Raw genomic sequence first — 20,042 nt, forward strand, 5'->3', positions numbered from 1 at the left:
CTAAATACTAAAATAAAAAATAGTAACTTAACATTCGAAAACAATTATTATCCTTATACATTTGTTTTTATTAACAAATAAATAATACTTGTTAATATTTAAAATGTAAAAAAATATCTTATTCATTCAAGTCTAGGTAAAAAGCTCTGTTTATTCATCGTTTGCAATGGATTAAATACGCAATAAAAGCTAGGTTAATGACCGAGTATTACGGTAGGTCAAGATTCACTCTCGATAAACCTTTTTGAGTCAGTGTTCAGGAATGGTCACAAAAGGGATTTAAATAATTATTTGAAAATATTTTTTATATGCATTTTATTTTTTTTTTAATCACGTATGCTACTCATTTTTCCCTATGTTCCCTTAAAGTTAATGACATTGTGACTGAATCACCCTGTATAGTAGACAGTTTTATTATTAATTCAACAAAATAAACTGGGATTAACTAAAGATCTATTATTAAATATTTTATTCTAATCATTTAATTTCTTTTTTCTCAATATAATTGTACTCTTTAATTTTATTATTTTAGTATTACCATTTCTAGTTTCATTTGCAACTTCTGTAAACGTAAACTTGAAAGTTTTATGCAATTACTTTAATTCTTACATATTATTTATGTAATTTGCGTATTTGTTATTTTTGTACCTATATGAATTAGACTTAATTTTCTTTGTGTCAACATATTATCATTTATTTTTTTAATAGAGTTTTCGTTGCACCCTTGATTATTATGTAATTGACTCTAAAAAAGTACAAAAATTTAACAATATATTTTTCCAGGAAAAAAGGGACTTATCCCCACTACATCTACGAAATTGCATAATGCAGAATTACAGGAAAGTGTTTCGTTCAAAATTGATAAATGTGAGTTTTCCATTTTTAACTTATTTTAGAAATAAGAAAAGGTCCAATTTCTCTCATAATCTATATTTGTAAAATTAATAGTTATTAAATGGGTTATTAAAATAAAACATAATTCGCCTTCTATAAAAATTTAAATTAAACATAATTTGACATATTTTTAGAAAAAAATATTATTACATTTTTAGCCTTGTAGGACCTGAAGATGAGGTGTAAAGTTTGACCTCGAAACCGGTTGTTAGACCTTTTCTTATTTCTAAAATAAGTTAAAAAGTGTTTATTTATCAAAATATTTGAAAGCAGTACGGTCCGAAGCTTATATAAACTATTTTGCTTATTTTTACGTAACAACTTGTCCATTAATATTTTTTTCTACTTTTTTGTGGAGCACTCTGTATGGAAAATAGTTCAGCTGCTTGTGTTACATTATCAAAATGAGAATACCTCTAGCCAGCTAATAAAAATAAAACGGTTAATAAACTACAATACTTATGAAAATGTTTATGAAACTTTAAAAGCTCATATTTATCCTAGTGCTGTGTCAAGGAAATTAAAATTTTAACGGGCTAATTACCATGACCAGTTTAAAAACATCGTTAAAACAACGTACGTAGTTTACTGGGGTAAATTAAATTACCGCAAATACTCCCAGAGAGGAAAATTAAAGGAGGAATATTTAATACCCTATATTTTAAATTTATATAATTAGCGGCTTACCCGACGATAACGTTACAATTACTGATAATCCTGAAATGCAGCGAAATCCTGAATAAATTAAGTGCAATGTGAGAGCAAGTACTTATGAGCACAATGTAAAGTTGTTGGCAGGAATCTTGTACTCAGCTCTAAAGATTCATGATACATGTACATTATATTAAAACATCTCAAATGTAACAGAGCATACAGAATAACAAACGGATCTTATTAGGAATGAATATACTGTGTAGACTATAACATTGAAGTTGCAATCAAATTTAACGCGTTCAAATTAATGAACATTGGATTTGATTTAACATCCTTATTTGCTACTACACATAACCCTTACAATGCTTAAAAGGTACTAATTAATACAGAGGTGTGTTTTTTTATTGAAAACTATATACATATAGCAGAGTGTATTGATTTTAAAACGAAAGCTGTAGAATTCGTTATGAATATTCATATACAAAGAAAATATTGAAACATTATTTCGAAACTTATTTAAATAAGTAAGTAGTTTGTTTTGTGCAGCAACAGGCAACTAATTCCCGTTGTCAGGTGGTCGCCATGTCTGTGTACTATGGTAAACCACTCAAGCTGATATCAGCCGCCAAAGATACGGCTTTGTTGTATAGATAGTATTGGTTAATTGCCCTTTATCTGGTGTGTGTTTCAATTCATCAAAATTCATCAATCTTTCAAAACGCTTGGTACAAGGCGTAATTTCCGCCAAAACAATAAGAGTCTATAGACAAATAACCGCAAACGACCTACTACCCAGGGAATTTCCCTCTGCAAAGTCGCAATTGCGTAGGAAGCCACCCAAATGTTTAGGTATCTTTCCAAGATTTCCCGCCAAAACGCCAGGAAGTCATAATTTCCCCCAAAAGTCACCAGCCGTATCAAGTGACGATGATTGCGCATGCCCTTCATCATATAGAAGTTTAAGCATTAAGGCTCGAAAATCTTCCAACTATGTTTCCAAATTCGGAGAAATTTAAGTTTGAAAAATTCAAAATTCGATTTTAAAAAACGGCCTCAGAGTCAATACCAACACAAATGATTTTCAGCATCCAACGCTTTAAGGGATGGTTTTCCAAAACACAAATTATCCGAATCTGGTTCGGACCTCACTGATGTATACCTTGCGGGGCCAGCGTCAAGGGTGATCGAACGTCAGCCCGGTCATCATGTCGGAACCTGGCCAGTACATATTGTACGCTGCAAATTTTTTACATGTTCATTTATTGTCATTAGATGCAAATTAAGTAATAAATCTAACAATTTATAAAGAAACGAAAATTCCAGTTACATTTCTCAAAAAAATGTGTTCATAGCACACTGCCACTCAGGTTTTGTCCACCCTGCGGTGAAAATCCTGAAGAATATCAGCTTTTATACACAAGCCCTTCTAGGAAACAAATTTCAAATCAAGCTCTAAAGCTTCGATACAAACTCAAGCTCTTAGAGCTTCCATTCAAGCGCTTAAAGCTTCCCCACACTAGAGAGGCCATAGATACATAAACTTTAGTGCCCAAACCCAGCACGCCATAGATATACAGGGTGTTTGTAAATAAGTGCGATATATTTTAGGGGGCGGTTGCCGAAGTTATTTTGTGGAAACAAGTTCATATAAACGTAGGTGGAAATATGCTTCGTCTCCGAGACAGAGTGTTTAAATTTTAATTTTTTATTTATTTTTATTAATTATATCAAAGACTTTTACAGATATTGACTCAAAATTTGAAAAACGCTTTGGAGGGATAAGTGTGCATTTTTTTAGGTGATCCGAATATTTCTACTTGCATTAGTGACGTTCTTGCGAGAATGCCACAACTTTTTTTTTTAATAAAAATATAGTACACCACTGAGTTTTTTCCATTTTGATATTTTTTTAGATATCCATCATCTCTGAATGAAATTGGTCTCTTAAATTTTTTTTCGTATGATAGGTACACCGTTTTTGAGGAAAGAAAATTAAACATATTTGTGTATTTTTAATTTCTATTGATACATTATCTAGTAGGTTGCTGTCAATATTTCTAAATAAAATACAACCATCAAATTTCGAGTCAACATCTTTAAAACTCTGAAATAATTAATAAAAATAAATAAAAAATTAAAATTTAAACACTCCGTATCTCGGAAACGAAGCATATTTCGACCTACGTTTATATGAACTTTTTTTTCACAAAAAAGAACTTCGACAACCACCCCCTAAAATATTTCGCACTTATTTACAAATACCCTGTAAAGAGACACTGGAGTACCATACTCGATAGCGCTTCATAAAAACCAAATGCGTGCAAAAACCCGTCTACACTAGGGAATTTGGTTGCTGTAACGGTTGCGGTTACAGTTACAGTTCGTCAATGAGTAGCAGCATCAACGTCTTCTAGCCCAAGCTTCCGTTAAGGGTTGGTGTGAAGGGGGAGACACCCGAGTATCTTGGAAATACCTTTGCATGCGAGCAGGTGATTAACCTCCAAAAATGGAGACCCCATGAACCGTTTTCAGTATGAGGGTGTATGATTCCCTCAACATGCTAATGAGGTAATGAAAATAAGATCATATTCCACGACAATATCCCCTTGATCTAGTCCGATTTTCTTGATCTTCAGCGTTTTTATACGTTCTGTATTTCTTACCAGGTCTTTAATTTTGTGTGGCCCATGCCGAGTAGGTAAGTATCTGATCCAACATTGCATTACTGCAAAAACGTCTACAACGTGGTTCTCAGTGTAAAAAGCTCGTTCATCTCGCTCCCGTTAAGGGAACGACAATGTCAGTTGTCTAATTATCATACCGAGTTTAAAAACATCGTTAGTACGACGTACGTGGCTTACTGAAATAATTAAATTACAGTAACTACAACCAAGGAGCAAAATTGCGAGGGGGAGAGTTTAAAACGGCGAGCATTTAATTAAAATGTTATCATACGAAATTCGTGTGGAACGGTACAATGGGGATTACTTGCGGTTGACATTTGGTCTTGATGGCGTGGGATGGGGTTAGGAATGTCAACCGCTCGTCGCCCCGCGGATTCCCCCACGACGCCTAATGCAATTTAAGGGCCACCAATCATCTGATTTGCACCACTAACACGAAACTGTCGGTTGCAAGGGATATATTTGAATAATTCCGAGCTGGAGTCCTTCTGTATTTCGGAAAGTTAATATTTAGTTGCAGACTAGGGCTCTTTGTAGGAGGATGGATGAGCGGGCTTTGTGCATCTATTGAGATTAATTAATCTGCTTAGTGCCTTCGTACTCAACATTTTTTGTGTACGTAATGAATTTCGACGGGCTAAAGTAAGGAAAATTAAGCGAACGGATGAGTGGAGTAAATTTGTTATATATTTATGTACAATTAAAACACAACTTGGTCTTATTTTTTATATTCTTTCAGATACAAAATTTTATTGATTTATTTCAAATTTTAATTAACACATAATTTAAATTAGTGTAATAATTTGTAAAAAGAGAATTTTTAATAAAAAATTGTATAAACTTACACTGTAACAAAATCGGTGTGAGTGAAAGCAGTAAAGGTAAATCCATTGAGTGAAATTAATGAGTACATTTTCACTCAATATTGGGCACTTTGCTCATTTGTGATTATATTTAAACTAAAACTGAGTACTTTCACTCAAATATAGATACTCCTTAAATAAATTCTTCAAGTAAACTCGTATTTGGTGCACTTGTACATAAATCAGAGTAAATGGACTCATTACTGAGTGATCCCACCCTTTTTTATATCCAGATGCATTGTCTTTGTCTGTTCCCATCGCTTCATTAGGTTATCTCATGATCGTGGCGTGGTGGATGGCAGTATGGCGTATGGTGTGCTTTGGAGTTGGACAAGTATCGGTTTATCTAGTTATTCTAGCGAAAATTGTATTTAAATTAAAAGCAATATATTAAGTCTCGATTAATATTTGGTTAAATAAACGGATAGTTAAATTGTTATCTATAATTACGTATTTATAACGTACAATATAGGTTATGGCAATCTTATCGATCTATCAGTTCACCAATTCCTTTAATCGAGACCTAAAATATTGTCTCTAAAACAGATCTGTGTAGAAATTACTGTGACAGCTTAGTAGTTTATGACTTTAATACAATGATATTTAAATTAAAATTGAAAGAGAATATAAACCAAGTCTGAGTAAAAAATTGCTCAATAATAGTTAAATTTAAATCATATTAGAGAAAAAAGTCAACTCTAAATTGGTTTTATATACTCAGAATAGAATCAAGAGTCACTCAATTGATAGTTAGAGGTAACTCCGATTTGAGTAAGTCAGTTGTATTCATACTAATAGTGAAAATTTTACTTAATTGGGTGTGGGTAGAAATTGGTACATTATTGAGTAAAATTGAGTGAAATTTGAGGGATTTTTACAGTGTAGAATATTCTATCTGTAATCTGTAATAACAAAACTGAGATGATATAAGCATATTTGAACAAAATTAATCCAGATTAGTTTTACAGTTATTTTTAGTTATAATTGGCTGGTATAATCGAATATTTGATAATTATGACTTTCTTTTGGAATAACATTCTTCAATTAAGAAAATTGATCTAAATTTAGCAAGGTAGAGTGCTAAAAGTGTAAAATATATTGTTTGGAATTAATAGATCTACTTATTTACAACAATATGCAAAAAATACTGGGTTTCTATTTAAATTTTGATTTAATGTTTATAATACACTGTAAAAATATCGATGTGAATGAAAGCTCAGTGAATCCATTACGTATCCATTGAGCATTTTGATAATTTTACTCATTTGTGATATTTGAACTAAAACTGAATACTTTCACTGAAATATAGGTACCCGTTAAATAAATTCTGCAGATAAACGCGCATTTGGTACACTTGTAGCTAAATAGGAGTAAATGTCCTCATTATTGAATGACTCCACCCCATTCTATGGTTGTCGTGCGTTGTCTTTGTCTATTCCCATCGTCCCCATTAGGTCATCTCGTGGCGTGATGTATGGCATGTAGTGCTGGACAAATGTCCGTTAATTCGATTATTTTGGTGAAATTTATGTTTAAATGCAATGGTTTGATTACAATAATTAAAAACAATTGAGTCTCGATTAATATTTGGTTAAATAAATGTATAGTTAAATTGTTATCTATACTTACTTAGTGTATCTGTAGCGTATAATATAGGTTATATAAAAAATTACTCAATAATAGTTAAATTTCGAGAAAAAGTCAACTGTTGATTGATTTTACATACTCAGAATAGAGTGAAAAGTCACTCACTTCTATTGCAATAGTTTAACTCATAAAATTTTAGTTGTATTCATACTAATAGAGTGAATATTTATCTCAATCGCATGTGGACAGAAATTGAGTAAAATTGAGTGAAGTTGAGTGAATTTTTTTTACAGTGTACGTTGGCACACGTGTATAGCATCACAGGGGGATTACTTTAAAGGGAATGGGATAAATATTGAAGATTAAATGAATACTTTCTTTGAAGTATTATTAAATTATTAAATAATTAAAAAGTTTTATCATTTTAATAAAAATACACTTGCTCCATATTTATTGTAAACTGAGAGGTTTTATTATTTTTCTGTAAGTGCATGTATATTGTAATCATTAAATGATATTTCAAAACGTCAAAGACACCTATTGTTCTTACTAGCTATGACTGCCCACTTAAGACAAATATCAACACGAAATTCAACCACAACAATACAATCATTATTAATACATTTCTTATGATTATTTTTTCAAAGGACCTTACATTGATTCTATTTTTTTAGACTACTTAAAAAACAATCTCTAAATTAAAGGACAAATATTAGTTAATGCATCTTAGCTTAAAATTATTAAATTATTCATGTCAGTTTTGAATTGTCCCTTGTTAGTTTTGGACAGAGCATTTCTTATTTTAAGAAAATTTTTTACTGGTTGTAGATGAAGTTGTTTAACAACTAAATATTTGTTATCAATTAGTAAAAGTACAAAGTTAATAGTAAAAAATGCATAATTAAATAAAAATCTAGTTATATCTAAGATTTTCAGGATTCTGCTATCAAAAAGGTTACGTGAATGCGTAGTTTTGAAGTGGCATCTCAATAATATTTAAATACTACGCCCTTGCTACATTTAATTAAAATATAGACCTACACAAATAAGTTTGCATCTGAGGTAGTTCCGCCCACAATTGCGCAAGGCAAACGCTCCTATCCCACATTGTTGCGTTTTATTCCTTTTAGCCGATTGCGATCTTTCTCATTCTCGCGCAGTTCTAGAGTCGCAAACTTATTTCAGTATGTCTGTATTTAAGTTAGCAAATGAAGCAATAAGCAGGGGAGAAGGAGGTTAATTATTAACATTTTAGTACTTAATTTATTTCTGCCACTTATTTTACATTATTAATTAAAAGCCATGATTTAGGTGAGAATGGTCACTGCTAGTCAATAGCATTGAATTATACCCCCAATATCTGGTCAGTAGTCATAGGAATCATTCATTAGTCGATTCTACCAGACTTATATCAGTTTCGAACTTATTAACCCTTACATTACAGACATGAAGTGAATATAGGCGAGAGTTCGAAACCAGTATTTGTCTGGTGGGTTTAACTGACCAATTCCTCGAACGCCTTTTAATTTCCTACATCATTACTTAGTTTTAAAATGTTAAAATCTATATCTTCACTGTTTCTTAAGTAAATGAGCAAAAACTAAGTTTTACATCGTAGAATCCTTAGAAATCGTTTTAGGAAAGAAATATTTTTGCTATTTTTTTGTTTTGATGAGAAGTATAAGTCCTAAAGGTTTGTCGGTGTTATACCATTTTTTTAAGTAAATAGTATGAAGGGCAAGTTGTTACAATTAAACTTGTCCCTCGTACTCCCTCGTATTCAAAGGGGTTATATTTGCATTCTTTATAAACTTTTAGAAAATTCATTTAAAAACTAATTAAGTACGATGTAAGAAGAATATCTGAATTTTAATACGATATATTTATTTTCTTTGTAATATTGACCTTCGAGTAATATGAAACATAGTCCTATCACTGAAGGCGAAAATAAGGTAAAACCTCCCAATTTTTTCAAATAACATGGATTTTCCTGAAAATTTGCATACAAGCTCATCTGACCCTCCACTTCAAAAGTGATATTGTCTAGATGTGTGCTTTTTTATATTTGGGGGTGAAAACTACTCTTGTACGAAAAAAATGCGAAAATCGCAGATTTACGTATTTTAAAGATTCAATTCATGTTGAAATATGTTGGATAAAGTTCCTTTCATGTTTTTTAATATAATTTATGAAATTTAATTACTTTTCAACTCTTAAAAATCCTTAGAACTACCCTTCCAGGGCCAAAAAAAAGTTTTTAAGTTTAAAATATTATTTTGGTGCATTCACAATGTATTGCTTACGATCATTACAAAGTTGCAACCCTTAAAAACCGTTCCTTATAATAAAATAAACAAAAAAATATAATTGAAAGCTTGAGATGTTTTAATGGTATGCATAATGTTGAATTATAAACTTTTTATTGGTTTTCAAATGATCTATGATATATTGCAACTTTTCAGCCACCCAAAAAACCCTTATGGAAGACCTACCCCTCATAAAAAAACCTACCCCTTATAGAGAAATTTCCTAAAAATTGTATGTGGGTATGATGATATAATTATTTTTTTTAATGTTATTGAATTTATTTTTAATATTGTTTTATTAAATTAATATCAAATATTATAAATATTATTAAAATACTTACTCAAATCAGTTCACAAGTGCTCCAAAATACATAAATATGATGGTAATTTACCCGCTCCGAAAATTTTACCGAAAATATGCGATTCATTTTTTTACCATAACTTTTGTAATTTTAAAGTTATAAATTTACTCAAAAAATCATTTTGTAGGGAATTTAAAGCACTTTAAGTTCTGTGATTTGCAGTTTTTTCGAGCCCTTCGTTTTTTAGATTTTGTAAGCTAAAAGGGTTCAGGAAAGGCAGTCTTGGAGCTTAGTATTGAGCTTCTAACGATCATAACCCAGTCAAATATCCTACAAAAATTAAAAAAAAAACAAATTGTTCAGTAAGAAAAAACAAACAATTTCTTATTCTATCATTTTTTTATAACTTTGTTAGTTTTTGAAATATTTTGAAAAAAGGCGATTTTTAAAAAAATGAAAAATTTTATTCAAAAGTAAATTAATTTTTTTTTTAATTTAGGCTTCTAAAATCGTTCAAATTCCCAGAATCTACTGTTAATACATAAATAAAGTAAATTGCAGAAGGAATACGTTTAATTCTTTTTTCCGTCAAGTCATTAATTTTAATACCGATTTTTTTTTTCTCAAAAATCAAGACAATCACTTTATTTTGATTGTAACTTCATTAGTTTTCATGCTAACGACTTTTACCACCACTCAATTTAAAGGTCCTTTCAAGAACTTTAATAAGTGTTATATAAGTATTCCTCGAAAAACCTTTAATTTTTCCGCTACAGGACGTTGAACGTTTCAATTACAGCTATCTTCGAAATTGACTTCAACTTCTGGGAGTCATAACCGGGTTATATACCACCTACAAAAATTAAAAAAAGCAATCTTTTTGCTATTTAATTAACTTAATTTTTGCTTATGATTATTTTTTTGATAAAACTTGTAGTTTTTGAGATATTCGCGAAAAGTGGCTCAAAAACATGCATTTTTTGGGCTAAAAACGAACAAGTTTAGGCGCAAATAACTCAAAAAGTATTGACTGTACAAAAAATACTTATAGAACATTTTTTGCTTAGAATTTGTCCCTCTATCGAATCGTTTTAATAAAAAAAGATGCCACCCCCAGAGGGGGTGGCATCTAGGGTAAAAGTACTCATCGGCACTATATTTGTTTTATTGTTTCTTGGGCTATTCCCTAGCTACAGTTCAAATTTCACGTCAATCCATTTCATCCGAAAAAATTGGTAGACAATTGACTGGACTAACAAGGCACAATCAAATTCGTAACAAAACAGGTTTAAGGTCAAACACATTCGAATGGCTAAAAAGACTTCAATTAGTATTGTAACAGTTTGCTCTTCTCTCCCATTTGAATGTTGCGGATGGCTGTATTCGGTAAATTTAAAACGGGTTCACCCTGTCTTGTATCCATGTTGTATCCATGAAACCCGGTAATGGAATTTTATTTTTTATTGCCTTGAGCAAACACAACAGCATCAATTTAGGCGTAAGAGTAATAGAGTTATATTCTGTGGCGTCTAAAGAAACCAAATTTTGTGAAAAATGGAGTGTAAAAACGTATTCAATTTGCAGGTGATCCCTCTGGCGTGATATGTGACTTAGGAATGTTTCGATGTCCCGAGGGAAAGTGTATCCCTTCGCTTTGGGTCTGCAATTACCAGAAGGACTGTGAGAAGGGTGAAGATGAATTTCAAGCTTGCCGTAAGTATTTGTTTAGAATTTTCTCTTTATTTTTATTTGTATAGGGCGCTGTAAGAAATGGGACGTGGTAAAAAACATATTTGATGTTGTAAATGTAAAATATCTGAGTATTAGATTTTTTACGCTGACGTACCTAAATAAAATTAACATCCAAATGTCACGCCAACCATTTTCTTTTATGTTTACGATTCTGAAACAAATCTGGTTAAATAAAGCAGTTGCCATAGAAAAAAAACGAAAGTTAAAATTAATTTCACTAAGTAAGCTTTAGTACATTAAATAGTTTTCAGATGAGCAGCACTTGTAGATTCTTAGTGGTTTTTATTAATAAAAATACGAGTAACGCCTCATTATTTACTTAAATAAACAACTACAGTCTGAAACTGAAAAAATACATTTTCCATTGATTCATTCATATTTATTTTAGACTGTAAACACTGTATATGGGATTTCATCAAACCATACGTTTCAAGAAGGTACGTTTCTTAGAAATTCTATTGGTAAAAAAAAATGAATTTATCGAATTTGTAGAACACACAATTTTTTTCTGGATACCTTCTACCTTCAGTAGAACTGACATAATAAATGTGTAGATCCCTAGATCTGGGCGAGGACCGGAACATTTTCAAAATTACTAAAATATTTAAAAATTTTTTAAAAATACCTATTTTATCTGAGTTTTTTACTTATATCCTGGAACCTATGCATTTTGGAAGAATATTGAAGAGGAAAAAAAGTTTTTGAATTGAATTTTGCATAGTATACTGGAAGTTAAAAATGTTTAAAATTATTACCGATGTTTCAAAATTACAATAATTGATGAAAAAAAGGCAAAATAATCAAGTTTTTTGGATATTTTTTTTTAATATTTTCATTGCTTCAAGGGCATTCTAAAACTTTAGAGTATAATAAAACAATACTCCAAATTTCCTTAAAATTGGTTCGATAGTTTTCGCAAAATTTTGAAAAAATTAAAAAAAAAATTTTTCGAATTTTCAAAATGTTGCACAGCCCCAAATAAAGCATCTAGATACTTGAAAAAATTTTCGTATAGAAAAGACCACTCAACCTTTCAAATGGTTTTTGAAAAATTGAAATCTGTTGATTAGGTCGGCCACAGTAAATTTTTAAAGTTAAAACTCTTTTTTTATTTTTAAACAATTAATTATATTAAACAATTTAAAAAATTTATCAATTTGCAATTTAGTTTTTTCAAAAATTATAATTTTAAAGTACCGGAAAGACGCTTCTTTAAAAAAAAAGTCAGAATCACATATTTTGTTATAAACAAACTATGCATTAAATATACTGTTTTTTACCCTATGCTATTGCATTTTTTCAGTGAAAAAATTTATTTACGTATATATTTCAACACTGAGATATTATTTTTTTTGTTAAATACAGATAAAATTAAGAAAAAATAGTACTTTAAAATTATAATTTTTGAAAAGAACTAAATTGCAAATTGATAAATGTAATCTAATTGTTTAAAAATAAAAAAAAGAGTGTTAACTTTAAAAATTTACTGTTTCCGTCCTAATCAACCGATTTCAATTTTTCAAAAACCATTTGAAAGGTTGAGCGGTCTTTTCTATGTGAAAAAACTTTCAAGTATTTAGATGCCTTATTTGAGGCTGTGCTAAATTTTGAAAATTCGAAAATTTCTTTTCAAAATTTTCTTCAAAAAATTATTTTGCGAAAACTATAGAACCGATTTTAATTAAATTTGGTGTTATTTTATTATACTCTAAAGTTATTTTTTACCAAAATTAGAATGCCCTCGGAACAATTAAAATATTTTTAAAAAATTATCAAAAAAACTTGAGTATTTTGGCAATTTTTCATCAATTATTGCTATTTTGCAACATTGGTAATACATTTAAACATTTTTAACTTACAATATATTATGCAAAATTCTATTCTAAAACTCTTTTTCCACTTCAATATTCTTCCAAAATGCATAGGTTTCAAGATATAAGTAAAAAACTCAGATAAAATAGGTATTTTTAAAATTTTTTAAACATTTTTGCAATTTTGAAAATGTTCCGGACCTCGCCCAGATCTAGGGATCTACACATATATTATGTGAGTTGTACTGAAGGTATTCCGGCAAAAATTAGTTTGCCCCCTCTTACATCCAAGAAGTAGGATATTTCGACAGATCCGCCTTGGTCTAATTAACATATTTGTAAAAGTCAACTCAACGAGTCTTTAATTCTATTTACGTAAATCAGAAGGCCATGTTTGTTCTAATTTCAACACCCTGTATCTATAAATTTTTGTTTGGAATAATTTGTTCTATAAACTGGCGAAGTTTCCACCTTCAAATCTGGACCACCCTGTGTATTTAATTCAGATTTTCTACACTTAATTAATTGATTTTATAACCAAATCGTCTTTAAAAATTTTTTATTGGATTTGTCAAATAATTTTTTAAAGTTATTGGCGTTTATTTGGTTAATTAAAAAAGTGTCTTCTGTAATTTTTACAAGTATTAATTGATAGGTAGATGATACTCATAGAACATTAATATATATATATAATAAAAGGTAAAAATAAAAATTTACTGATATATTTCTGGAAAAATACACAATGAGTAAACATTTATCTGTTTTTGTGTAATATCTGCAGAGCTAAAATTTTCAGTAAAAAAATAAACATGAAATGAAGTTCAATTTACCTGACGCAGGTATTGTATTTATGTTTTTAATATTGGGAGGATACATAAAAAGCTGCAATGCAGATTTTTAGAAACGTATTGGAATAAATGGGATTATGTTGGCTTTGAGTACTGGTATATGGAGGCAATCCAATATTTACCAATTTAAAAATAACACAGCGTGAAATAAATGTATGACTGAAAGGCTGCTTGTTTATGTCAGAGGATAAATTACGTAGGCGGAAAAAATGCGGAATTATTTGTTGTTTTATATTTTAATTTGAACAGTTTTACCATGTTTTTTCTTTTTCGGTAATCAAAAAATTTTATTTTAATTAACATTATTATATCCTAAAATGAATATGTTCTACATAAACTATTTTTTAAACTAACCTCACAGTACACCTCAAATATTATAGTAATGACTACATTTATACGCGACATAGAAGTTAGTTTCAATTAAATAAACGATAAGTAAATCTTACACATTTCAAATTTAAACTTTATGAATGATTAATATTAAATAAAGTATTATTCCTACAAATGCACTGAAATAAATAAGAACGTGATAATTTTAATAGTAATGTGCCTTCATCAGTTACCAGCAAACCAAATAAACTAGTTAAAAGGAAATTAACTTATTTAACTTTAATAACTAGATCATTTGATTTGATCGAGACTTATTTGCTAGCTGAGCGAAAATCTTCATAATTTCTTTTTGTGGCCCATCCTAACCTTTTTTCTCTCTATCCGTTTTTTGAATTTCTTCGCAGTTTTCGAGATAGTGTAAAAAGTTCAAAAACCTGTTTAGTTGACCCAGTATTTTGTTTCAGTAGGCAATTGAAACGATTGCCGTGACAAAATTAGTTTTTTCATCTATTTAGAAAGTTATCAAGATAAAAAGTGAAAACACCATGTTTATTCTAGTACCAATAAAATTTTTGTGATACACTGCATTTTGTTTGTCAAATTTAGTTGAAATATAGCTACCTAGTTGCCTATTACATCTATCTGACATTGAGTTTGTTTGAGATGGAAAATAATTAAATTTACCTGTATTGCAACGGTTGTCTTAGAACGAATGAAAATTAAAGAAAGTAATGTAACTTAAATTAAACTATTTCAAGAACAAAGTTGAAGTTAGATATAAAGTTAGATAGAGTTGAAATTACTGTTGAAATATCATCCTGTCCAAAGACTGCAAATAAGCGCAGTAGTGCCACTAAAGAATCAGATATATTTGCTTTCGCTGCAAATAAAAGAAGTTATATTACAGAAGTGAACCTTCTGAAAAATATTCTTAAATATTCCAAAATTGTTAGTATGTAATATTATATAGGTACTCGTACAATTGTGAAGTCTGTGAAGAACATGTTTCATGTTATTTTTTTACAAATTATAGTTTTTGTTAGGCAATAAAGTTAGCATAAGTAGTTATTTCTGTAATAAGACTATAAATGGTATTTTGTCGATCAAATCAAGACAGAAAGGAACAATTACTTAAAATATGAAGTTATGGAAAGTATTTTTTTTACTAATACATACATATTATGCAAAAGTAAGAATTTTCTCATGGCTTGGTTGATACGAAAGTTACATTTATTTCCATCTCTTGAAACGAAAATGTCAAATATATTATTTACTTAATTAAAACATTAGCTAATTAAATATTTATGAACCAGGTTATTAATTAACTTAATGTCAACCTACCATATTTTGTACAAGCCTAAAAACATTAAAAAACTGAAACAGTCATAACATTTTACTTGACAAATGTCATTATATCGTGACAAAGGCAGTTTTGAATAGAATGCATAATAATTTAAAAAATAAGTAATAATTTGCTGTATTTATAATTCATTTTGAATTAAATGGCATTTTTATCTCTTGTCGCAAAATATACCGTAGTATATAATGTCTCAGTCAAGCTAATGTTAAAAATGTTATTTGTACTTCCTAGAAATAATAATGTATTTGTCGAGTACCTGTTTTATTGATTCATACACTTGTTGACCTCAGTAAATTTAATAATTTCCTACAAGGTATAAATACATAATCCTTTACACAAAAAAAATTGCTCATGACAGTGCAATAATTCAAGCAGTGCTCTATAATAATTTAAATTTTAATGTTGCTTGTTTTCTTCCAATATAGGTATATTTTCTTCATTATTCAGATTTTGTCTAAAAATTATTTTTCATGATGATATGATCTTGTGAAAAAATTGTTCCTCATTTGATGCTATCAGTGCAAAAATCCATCTAAATCGAAAGAAGACTAAATTATTTGAAACATATATAAAACGGAAAATAAAAATAGTACATCTGTGAAAATTAAAACATATTCCGAGTGACAGAAGATACCAAAACAATAATAAAAATTCTATTTGTACTTTGCAAAAATTTAATGTTAATAAAGTAAACATTATAAACGTTATATTGCTCTTGTTTTTATGTTTTAATAATGACATGGCAAATATTTTACTTTTGTGTATATTATGGCGAAGGTGCCGATCATAAAATGTAGGAATTGTTTTAAATTTTGTATAAAATTTAACACAATTTTTTTTCTGTCAGATAGCTACATTTTCCACTAAATAAATTCTGTACGTACGAGCATAACAATTCCGTAATCTTAACCGGAAAATCGCAGAGAAGTAGACAGTCTCTTACATGCGAAATGCAACACGTGAATAAAGTAAGAGATTTTAGGCATATGGCTTGCAGACATGTCTGTTGTGTGAGCGCTGTTCATATATATTTAAATATCATGTAGTTTTACGGAATTCCATTTTAAATTTTAAATATCCAAGTAGAATAGGGAAAACCTCAAGGATTTACAACTATTCCCACAGAAAGAAATCCGTCGGTGTGAAATTTAGACTACATGGTGTTAAAAAATGAATCAACATAATCAACGCCACAATTCAATATCCAAAACGTCTAAAGAAAAATCTTCAAATAATATTAACTTTTTTCGATATTTAATATTGTTTCATGAAAAAAAAATGGATTTTTGTAAAAAAAACGTTTTCAATTAAAAAAATTAATGAAAGATGGAAAACATCCTTTAATTCGGATGACAATGAACGAAAAATCGCAGCAGTTTGAATTTTTGAGGGTTCCTTTGGGATACTTCAGGTTAAAAAAAAACGAAAATATTCTTAGCATATTAATTATTTGTAAATTTATCTCAAGTTTAGCGAAAATCATTAAATAGGTACGTAATTAATTATTATTAAAACCAAAAAGCTCATGCTTGCTTTGAACTTTTTGAATATTGTATTGAAACCCGTAGAATTTTTGAAACAGAAGCAAAAAGTTTGAAATTTTTTTTTGCTGGATTTCTTAAAAGTAATCAACGACAAAAATTGTTAACTTTCAGATCCCGAAACTAGAAACTTCAAGCTTCAATTTGTTTTTCTTTTAATCGCTCTATGATCATTTTTCGTCAAATCTTTTGAAAATCACCCAAAGATTTTGGATTTTTTAATCCTTTAACTTTCTGCCTACTTTATTTTGTGAAAGCAATAAACTTTGTCGATATATTCTTGAAATCCCTTCCCTAGTTTTAAATGTTCTCAATTAATAAAGTAGTTCTTGTATCTGGCGATTTTTATGTATATTTTGAACATAAAAAGTCAATATGTTGGTAAAAATTTTATATTCTTTTGGTTTGTCTCTTATACAACTCTAACTTGCACAAGGAACGACAATTGTTTAGATTAGAAAAAACCCAATACTACCAATTTTCAGAGTCATGCTATTAAAACTTTCTCAATTATTGAGAAATTTATTTCAAAAACATTCGTATAAGGCATGATAAGCTCAAACATAATATTTTGGTGTCTAGCATCTCCAGCTTAGTGTTGACCCATCTTTCTGACACCCTGTATAATTCAATTATTGATATTAAAGAATGATTCGAATATTCTATTAATATTACATCGCAGGCTATCAATAATGTTTTCCTGCAAAGTAGAAATGGGTTCACTCCTCTAACCGACATGAAATTCGTTGGTTCACCAGCGACGTTCGAAATATGCGAGAGAACTTAAAGTTTCAAGACTACGTAATGGCCCACCCATCAGCAGATAATACTTTAGTTCTGAAGTCTTTCAAATCTCGCAATGCACAAGAGTTTAAAAAGAACAAACGACAAACTCATGACGATTTTATAAAATCTCATAATAAAAACCTTAATGCAACCAAACCGATAGTCAATATCGGCAAATGAGGAAAAAACTAGACAATATCACTGTGCTTTCTATAGAAATCATAGATCTGCTTTGTTATAAATAACAAAAAATAAAAAAGTAAAGATGCCTATAATAATAATGAGTGCTCGTGAGTGTTCCAAAATGCACTCAAGATTTGAATTTGCGCCATCTCTAAGGTAAAGTGTTGCGAACGAAAAAAAAGACAGTGTGACAGCTGACAGTTCAGAGTTATTGAAATTCGGAAAAAAAATTTTTATACTGACAAAAATAAACATGTTTTTTTAACATTTTTTTCTCAATAAACTATTGAAAGCAACTTATTGAAATTTTTAAACTGACAACTACTTTACCGCCTTTACAAGGGCGGTAAATTTGAATTTTGATAAACATCTTGCTATATTTTTTAATATAAATGTAAATCAGCGGTAAAAAAAATGAAAATTGGCTGTATCTGCAATCAACAGCCTTGTACCTGCTCCCGATTAGTACCTACATAAACAAAATTATATTAGCAAAACCGTCGATGCAAGTGATTTATATATTCATGATTAATAACACCGTTATTGAATGGTCCGCTGTTGGAGCGTTTAATCCCAAATCATCCGGCTAAAACATTTTTTAGCGCTGTGTTAACTAACTGACTTTGATTATAAATCATTACGAACACATTCCTGTTGAGAGTTATTACCTATTACAACGCGCGTTCCGATCGATTATAAAACGAATCACGTAAAATGTAATATTTTAATAATTAATAGTGGGAAATAATAAATCTGGCGTTATCTAAAAAGCATAGTACATTAAACAAACTCGGTTTTCTATTTATTTGATAGTTATTTTGTAGATGTATATATTTTTATAACCTGATAAATATTGCAAGACTGCAGGTTGAAGCAGCGACTCGGCTAGCCTCTCTCAACCTCTCAAGGAAAAGGAAAATTAAATATTTAATATCTTTTAAATAAACAACCCCTTGCGCCAAAACTTTATGTGTTGTTTATATAAATAAATAATCTTATATTAGCTATTCTCATTAGTCAGAAAATACTTCCATCATATTTCATTCTCAAGCACCGTATATTAATTTCTCTCGATTTCAAGACGTATATGAATATGAATACAGTTTATGTGTTGTATATATAGTAATACATCATTTTTTTGCAGCTCCACCCGATTGCGAGCCTGGGCAGCTGACATGTCGTCAATATATGTGGAACAAAACATATTGTATTCCACCACACTACCGCTGTGATAAAACTATTGACTGTATCGACGGGTCCGATGAAACCGAATGCAGTAAGTATAACTAACATTCCACATTCCAGCTGCTTTTACGTGTACATGTTATTGAATTGCATGCATATTTCGTTTATTAAAGTCCCATAGTTCACAGAGAGGAATTCTAGGTGCCCTGCATACAGTTGGCAAATAACACAGGTACAAAAATTTTAAAAATGGGCGGACTGGGAGACCGCACTAAGCTATCTATATGTTTTTTGATGCACTGAATTCAAAACCGTTATTAATTCTACCCCAACGTCCACAGGATTTGAGTAAATCACTAAAAATGACTGAAAATCCCGAAAAATCGTGGAAAAGCGGATTAATGGGCATCAGCAATGTTTTGAAAAAATGTATTTATATGTATTGTAATGCGCTGAACACTAGTTAGTTTTCCTGGCCCTCTGTAACTCAGTGATTTGAGAAAAATTACTGGAGAAATACGAAAAATCGACAGAAAACCACTTATATCGAAAATTGCACTAGTAGTCGGGGCGAATTAGTTTTTTTTTCAATAATTTGGCCTACGTCGAAGTTTATGTGCTTAAAATTAAGTAAAAAATACACAGATTAAAAGCCTAAATTTATGTATTTGTAGAGGTCGAGCATCATATTGTTTATAACAAAAAAAAAATGCTCTTTTTTCAGTTTTTCGCCTTATCTCCGAAAATAAGCCTCTAATCGACATGAAGTATACTTATCGATTTTGTTCCTGAGGAAATTTGCTACAAGGACAGGCTTTTGCGAAAGCTCGCAAATTTTTTTTTAGATTAGAGGCTTATTTTCGGAGATATAAGCGAAAATTGAAAAAAAGGGCATTTTTTTCTTTTGTAATAAACAAAATGATGTTCGACCTCTACAAATACACAAATTTAGGCTT

General features: G+C 29.8%; 1 protein-coding gene across 1 annotated transcript in view; it reads left to right on the plus strand.

The window, feature by feature from the left end:
* The window catches only part of LOC108912982 (low-density lipoprotein receptor-related protein 2), a 254,725-nt gene that overhangs the window by 179,456 nt on the left and 55,227 nt on the right, over positions 1-20,042 (plus strand). The window contains exons 2-3 of the mRNA XM_018718419.2: positions 10,875-11,003; positions 19,046-19,177. Of these exons, the coding sequence (XP_018573935.1) occupies positions 10,875-11,003; positions 19,046-19,177 (261 nt within the window). The remainder of the gene's footprint in view (positions 1-10,874; positions 11,004-19,045; positions 19,178-20,042) is intronic.

This window comes from Anoplophora glabripennis, unplaced genomic scaffold (assembly GCF_000390285.2).
Source record: "Anoplophora glabripennis isolate ALB-LARVAE unplaced genomic scaffold, Agla_2.0 scaffold253, whole genome shotgun sequence".
Lineage (NCBI taxonomy): Eukaryota > Metazoa > Arthropoda > Insecta > Coleoptera > Cerambycidae > Anoplophora > Anoplophora glabripennis.